The sequence below is a fragment of the Bombus impatiens genome, unplaced genomic scaffold (genome assembly GCF_000188095.3).
Source record: "Bombus impatiens unplaced genomic scaffold, BIMP_2.2 scf_0099, whole genome shotgun sequence".
Taxonomy (NCBI): domain Eukaryota; kingdom Metazoa; phylum Arthropoda; class Insecta; order Hymenoptera; family Apidae; genus Bombus; species Bombus impatiens.
The window spans coordinates 380,036-387,852 of NT_176518.1; the positions used below are offsets into that span (position 1 = coordinate 380,036).

The window sequence follows — 7,817 nt, forward strand, 5'->3', positions numbered from 1 at the left end:
GTCGTCGTCGTCGTCGTCGTTGCCGTCGTCGTCGCCGTCGTCGTTGTCGCTGCGATCACCGTTCTCATCTTCATCGTCGTTATCCTCTTCGTCATCGTCATCGCCATCGTCATCGTCATCGTCATCGTCATCGTCCTCATCGTCATCGTTCTCATCGTCATCGTCCTCATCGTTTTGTCATCGTCAACGTCGTGGGGGTTGTCAAAGGGTAAGCAAACGGATGTCTCTATAGCCCAACTTCTCTTCTCAACCCTTCTTCTCTCAAGTTGTTTAGCTTACACGCGACAAATCTACGTAGAGTGTTCACAAACTCGAAATCACGTTTAGAACTTTGGAAGAAGCTCGATGTTGTTTCTGTTCTTCCACGATTCTCGTCACAATGCCCCTCGTTTTGAACGATTCATTAATAGTGCGTTACCTCGGAAACCTAGGAAATATGTACTACGGAGTGAACGATGCGGTTTTGAAATTGTCTATAGTAAGGGTGCGATACGTGTATACAACATTACGATTAGAAACTAATCGCTATGCCTGATGTATCACTTACGTCGTTTTCGATCAGTGGGACACGACGCAACGAAGAGACGAACATTGCCGCAGGTTTTATTGTTCGAATGAGAATGGGAAATTATGAGTTCGCGTGTTGTCGCGTGGCGATACGTCGTTAAAGTAGGATATCGAATGCACGATCACGTTTGTAGGCTTTTCGTAACACCGAGTTGCTTTCGTCAACCGGGAAATGGTAATACAGTTTACGATTATCTCTCAGAGATATTCGAGGCTTAGCTTATCGAGTTTCGATTGAAAGAATTTCCAGTTTAAAAGTTTCGAAACTTTTATGATTTCGAATGTTCAAAGTTCCAAGATTTTCGTTAAAGCCGTTTTTCTATCATTGCAACTGTCTCTACGATAATCGGGCCATCTATTGTCCAAAAATATTTATAATCTTAGACTTAAAACGTAATAATAAATCAATTTCCATTCTTCCAAATATAATTATTACAAATATAAACGTTATAGAATTATTATCTAAATATTTTAAATCCTACAGACAAATTATATCGTCAGCACCGTGGATGTGTAAGTGCTATATAAGAATATACGAGTCGCATGTGGTTCATAATCTGTAATTTGGCCACCATAGTTCCGTATATTGTACGCCTGATAACACGCGTAAACCTTCGAAAAGCAAAAGGGTCGGATAGTTTGGGACGAATAATAGTTTTGGATGCGACATAATCACCAGGGATACTAACTCGTGAGGTGAGTTGAAATTAGTCAGGAACGAACTGGCACGCACTCCTGGCAGCTCTTTTCGTTATTTGGAATGGCTTAGGTTTACGCGTTTCCTCTTGGGTACGTTCCGTCATGTGGAAAGAGTCCTTTCCCCCCTGTGTTTCTCTATCTCTCGCTTCGAGTTCCACCGGTTGGACAAAAGCCGTTTGCTCGTAGAAGCATTCCGTCGAGACGGAGCTAACTATACTCTCGATATTCCGTTGTTTTGCATAAAAACGCAAGGCAGCTGGGTTCTTCCATTTCTCGATCGCTCGACCATCTTTTGCACGCTTAATCATGGCACTAATCACTTTTTTATGCATACTTTGGTCTATACGGTTAATTAATTAGTAGTATTAACGAGTCGATCCTTAATTAGAAACTTTTGTAATCGTAGAATCTGTAACTTTTTAACTGTCAAATCTACACAATCATTTTGTATATTTCTTTCGCAACGATTATTCGCAATCATCCAGATCATCTGCGGATATTAACACGAATATCGTACGATTTACAAGTTAAAGGAAATCAGATTTCTTCGCGTAAAATTTCCGAGAACGTCGCAATGCGTTGTAAACCGGAGGACGTCATTGGGTTATCGTTTAGGAACCCTTGATCTCTTAGAAACGGTTTTACATATATCGGTTCTCTTGCGGGTTTTCGTTTCTCCTAGGGGCAAACGATAGCGTATATTTCGTAGGAGCGAGATTGTGCTTGGCCGAAATGGACCTTCGCTGCAAATGACTATCCGTAATACTTTTTCGCAAACGACGAGGATGGCTTTTATCGTATGTATAAAAATGGAGAAAGGAACAGTATTTGCACGATCTTCCTCCAGAATTCTTGCGAAATTTCCGGACCCGAAACTCAGAGGGACCTTTGATTAAGTAGCTTGGCCACTCGCTCGGTAAAAACAACGGCGATAGGATGTATGCTGTTACGGCTTGATGGGAAAAATACAATTCACGAACCCTGGTAAATGTTTTTAGCCGAGCAGTCGAACAGAATCGGATCGGATCGTTCATATTAGAGATAAAATTCGTCGCCGCGACATTGTCTATCGTGCAGGCCGCAAGTTGCCCGCGTACGTGTTATCGCCTGTGTCTTTGCTTTACGACAGTCGCATTTGAGCCAATAAATCGTTTTACGAACGCATCCAATATCCCCTGAAGCAGGGGATTTCGAGATTCCATTGGAAGGTTGACAAATTATGCGGATTTTCCGAGAGTCGAAGGTGAAATAGTTTCGACTGCGAGTTTCGAGTGCGAAAGTAGTGCTTTTTATTCGTTGGCGTGTTTTCGAGGGCCGTTTATCTAAGATTTATAGCAGTCGTACCGAAGAAGTCAAGATGCTCGGGCCAGACGACGTTGTCTTATAAATTAGGTGCTTTGAGTGTGAGCTTAAAGACAACGACGGCTTTTCGTCAAGCACAAGAACGGCGTCAACGTCGACTCGAGGTTGAATCGGTAAGCGTCTGTGAATAATCGAGCACGTCTCGCATTAGCCGCGGCTGCCCTTATCTCTGCTTCTCATTTGTAGGGCGTACGCTTTATTGCTGAAAAGGCTGCTTTTGCTTTCTTACCGGGAAAATTTATGCGAGTCCCGGTTACCGTAATGCGTCTGCCACCATTTCGCACGAAGTACACAGGTAGCAACGCTAATGTTTATTCTACAATTTGTGTGCGATAAAGTTTCATACTTCGAAAAACCAATCGATAAATTGCATTTTCTGGGAAAATTATCCAGCCGCTTCCTTATCTCCTTCGAAATCCCTAAAATCGCTTCGACCATTGAAACATTCGTACTTTTCCTAGCCTGCAAATTTTACGATCTATTTGGTATTTACCTATTTTATATACCTACTTCATGTGGGTATTTTATATAGATATTTCATATAGGTATTTTATATAGGTATAGGTAGATACCTATTTGATATAGTACGTACATATACAAGTACATACATAACGGTAGAAACAACTGTTTGTGTTGTGACGTTTTCGACGAGACGTTGTAAAACGACACGGATCGTTCGACGTTTAATCTCCTTTTATGTCTCGCGTAAAGATGTAGAAGTTGACTTTACGATCGGTCAAATTCACCTAGATACTACAAACTTTCCGTAAATCCTGTCCTTGAGGCTCTTGTGTAAACAGATAGATAGGTAGTGTCGGAGGTTACGAGGTTGCTTCGTGCCACTGTTCCTTTTTTCTTCAACTTTTTTCAATACAATAGCAGATCCGAACGACGAATTTAACGAATTCTCGGATCGCAGTTATACAAACGTTCGTTCGTTGTTCGCGATTGAGGATGTCGAAAGCAAAGCTCGTGGTCGATCTAGAACATCGACGATTTGACGACAACATCGGGCAAAGCAGAGGAAACCTTACCTATGGTAAGTTGCAAATTGCTTTAGAGCCATTCGATAAGAAAAGAGAGAGAGAGAGAGAGAGAGATAAGTAGGACGATTGATTCGATAGAGACGATAACACGATCGCTAATACAGTCGCTAACGGTGTCGGAGTTCGTGTTGGTAAATTGGCTTTGCCGTTCCCTCGTCGCGTTGTTCTACATAAACCTTCTCCAACTATGGAGATAAGTGTAACGTCAATGGTAAAGGGAACTAGCAAGAGAAACCACCGTGGGAAAGGCGGCTAAAGGATTCGAGCTAGGAGAAGGCGCACAGGAACACTCTTCCGTTTATCGAAGCAACTTCGCTGGCGGCGTAAGTTAAGTTTACGATATCGAACAGGAGCACGTAGAGACAATGAAGGCGACGTACAGAGAAGATCGTTGATGAAGGGGAAGGAGGGAAAGGAGGGAAAGGCGAGTTAAGGAGTATGCCATCTCCCTAGAGAATTATGAAACGCGCGAGTTAACACCGGATCCGAGAGAAAGAGCTGTAACGCTCCAAAATTTGCATTCTCATTTGTATGCTTGCGGTTTGTAGCAGTTTCACGAGTCGCTATGATTTATGGAAAGTCGTCCCCTAGATAGAGAGCTACCCAGCCTCTTGGCATACAAGTTGCTAAATCGCGCGTTATTTTGCTTAGTTGCCTCTGCTTTTTACCATTTCTGCCCTTTTGCTCCTCTTGGAAGCGAGGACAGGGTTGTAGTGATTTTGTCTGGTCGAACTGCCGCGCATTCGTCGTCAGGCTCCGCGACGATTGGATTGTTCTCGAACGTTGGCTTTCTAGCAAGGATTGCGAAGAAGGGCGGATGATACGATTCGTTTCGAAGGTACGGAGAACATTTCACCCCGGTCTCGGTAGGTTAATATGGCCGTGAGTGCTCGTTGTACTCCCATTCGCTGGTTGCATTTGAAACTACACGTTTTTCAACGCTCTCGTCGAGGGTGCCTGCAACAGACACAAACGTAACAGAGTAGCGATGAAGATGATGAATGCTGGCCCTCGTTACTAAGCTAGTAACTCCACTTTTACACGACGAGGGTTCGTAATTAATAGAAAAACAATTTTTGTCGCAGGCTATGAAAAAATTAATTGCACGATTGTCTTTGTTCTGATGTTTTTGTGCAAAATGGTAACGTGACCAGTAAATTTTTAGTAATTTTAATAAAATAACACGTAAATTTGTAACGTGTATGTTCGGTATTTCCATTTATTATCACCTACACTAGTTACACGTCGTATCGAGTTTACGTTTACGTTGCTAATTTCGCGGTTCGTTAGGATTTTATTGCATTCTTGTTCGATTTACTTTCAAAAGGTGCTGTGTTCGTCGAGAGAAGCAAGTTCCTCCGTTTAGTAGGCAGATCGAAAACGAGAATGTCGTCCGTATCGATAAACATCGGTGGATGAAATTTCCCATTGTCCTCGTTGTTTCTCCGATGCAACATCGGTAATAAATCGTGGGTTGTTTTGGCGGCGTGGAATAGCGTAGTCAAAACACGAAGGTTGAGGAAGAAAGCGGCGATACTTGCCATCTCCTCGGTGTGTAATTCTTGGCACGCGATTTGTATTTTCTGTTTTATATAACACGTACAATAGGAACATGAAAATTTTCTATGGGAAATGTTCAAATATTTTCATGAACCAGTGTACACACGTTAAGGATTTGTATCTTTGTCGAAGCTGAGGTTTCATATTTCGCATCCACCGCATTTTCCCACAATAACAATCACGTTTCATCTACGTCAGTCACCAGTACCACTCGCAAGAATATCCCGCTGACTCTTTGCTTTACGACGCTTTCAACATGTCCAGAACCGAATTTCCGGCACGGTGAGGTCATAGTACGAGAAACGTCGTTTAGATTTTTCAGTGGATGCACAGTTAATGTTAATTTCAATAGCCGTTGTTATGGAAATCCAGAAGAGGAATTATTCGGAGGAATTGCGCGTGCAGCTTTTGCAGTGGCGCATCGGGTCGCTTCGCGACGTTCGTTGCAAACGTTGCTTCAATGGCAACGTCCGACAGCTCACTGTTCTTTCTCGGTCGCGGCTTGGCCTTTTCGCCGCACGATCTCGTCGTAGTGACATCATTCGAAACACAGCATTAAATCTGATACTGGATTATCGATGACGTTTCTACATTTAGGTGGTTTTCAACAATTAGCTTTAATTCAAAGAGCCAATCGACCGAGTGGTAGATACTTGCTACTCGATTCGATCGGACACGACCTCGGAGAGCCTCGGGGAGTCTCGGGGATGACCGCAACCGAAGCCACGGGGTTGGCAAAGTCGAAACTTTCTCGCTTGTTTCGGTTTCGAGCGAATCGTCGCTTTCTAAAAGTACTTCTCGTTAATAGACGCGTTTCTTGCTTCGTTGATCTTCCAACCTTAGAAGGTAAGCCTTAAAAGGTCAACAACAGGGAATCGGAAACATTCACTCGGGCGTATCGCGTTTCACTAGGGTTGAAGGGGTTAATAGGCGCAACGCAGTTTCTAACGCGTACTTGACAAAAGATCGAAAGAGGCAAGCTCAATTTTCACGCGAACCAGACTCGTCGTGTGCAAACTTCTTCAAGTACGACGACCGGATTCCCGTTTTCCTGTATCGCTATAAATAAGCAGGATCGATAGCAGTGGGGCAAGAGATGGAGGCAGCGGTCGTTGGTAATCATTTTCCGCAGACAACGAATGTGACGCGTCGTCACAAAAACATTTCCGAGAGCAAAGCGAATGTCGTGGTTACGCTACGTTCCGTCGCGCAGAAAATTCAGAATTGTACTCTATTTGCAAAGCGGTTAGAGGCAAGAGAAACATTTCCGATGTTTCGTTTATATTTAGATCTCTGTTTAGATTGGAAACTCGAATCGACTTGGTCTTTCAAACGCATTCCACTTTTTCGTGCTAATCGCTTTGGCTTTGACAAGCTGTGCTGCGAAGAAAAAGACCCGAAGCCCTGTCAAAACGCTTACGAGTTACCAAGCTTCCCGTCGAGACGTAGAAGTTGTGATCTAATTACGAAATTACTCGAAGAAACGCGATCGTGTTCTATCGATTGAAAATCGTCTATTGCAATGTATGGTTAATTTCGGGAACTGTCGATGGTCATCTCGTATTTTTAGGAAGTTTCTTCGATCGGTCCTTCGCATTTCGAAGCTGTCTAGCGTTCCTTTCGATCAACTGGGAAATTAACAACCGAATTTACGTGATGATTTATTTTCACGTGCGTACATCATGTCCACTGTCGTCGAATACGCATTTCTTTGTTTTAGGTATCGCGAACACGACAAGAACACGGAGTAGCGATTCGGTGAGTGAGATTTCGTAGAATTTCTCGTAAATCATTTTTTTGCAAACAGAAAAGGAGGAATAAAGATCGTAAAAGCTTATACTTATATATACGAGAACGTATTTCATTGCGCAGGGCGTTTTAAGCGTAAAATCTGTCGATTTGATTATCATCAGTTTATTGACCACAGAACTATTCCAAAGGAGAAATAAAATTTTTAATCCGTAAAAGAACAATTTCTTTGAAACGTTCAAGAGGAAAAAATAGGGTTTTGGCTACGAAATCCGATTTTCCAGGCCACTGTGCAAAGAAGGGAAACCGGCAAGATCCGAGAATGGGATGGTACGTCGTAGATCGTACGGTGGAGGAGCATTACTTGTCCGCGCAACGTTAATACCCCGATAATTCATTCTAAATCCAGCAAATGAAGCGACCGAAGTTCTCGCGGCGCGACGGTTCGTAAAGCGTTCTAAGAAACGGACCAGCTCCGTTTCTACGCGGCCGTCGTCGCTTTGAAGTGCCACCATCGCGAAATCTTCGACCAAAGAAGACACGGTCTCGGTCTCGTTTTTCTCCTCTTGTTCCGCTTCCTGTGTGCAACGATGCGCCAGAGTACGCGTGGCACGCGCGCCGCTCGTTTCCTGCTTCTTCCCTCTGCTCGAGGCTCGAGACGAGTTCGGTGCACCAGCGACTTCCAACCGCAGATGTTTCGCTGGTTCGTAAATCGAACTTGCGATCTCGTAAATTTCCTCGTTACGCGAAACACACGCGTAAACGCTTAATGCTGGCGTATCACGAGTAATTTGCAACTGCGAATGTTTTCCTAGTTCCACTATCGGCGGCGTC

General features: G+C 43.5%; 1 protein-coding gene across 6 annotated transcripts in view; it reads left to right on the forward strand.

Annotated features, from left to right (window-relative positions):
* LOC100740816 (stress-activated protein kinase JNK) overlaps window positions 1-7,817 on the forward strand; it is a 39,616-nt gene that overhangs the window by 16,162 nt on the left and 15,637 nt on the right. For 3 of the 6 annotated variants that reach the window (XM_033318458.1, XM_033318457.1, XM_033318459.1), the window contains 2 exons: window positions 12-208; window positions 6,955-6,992. The exons of 2 other annotated variants lie outside the window; for them this stretch is intronic. In XM_033318458.1, coding sequence (XP_033174349.1) covers window positions 12-208; window positions 6,955-6,992 — 235 coding nt within the window. Of the gene's footprint in view, window positions 1-11; window positions 209-6,954; window positions 6,993-7,817 lie in introns of those variants that run through there. One more of the 6 variants, XM_012394760.3, reaches the window with a different exon arrangement.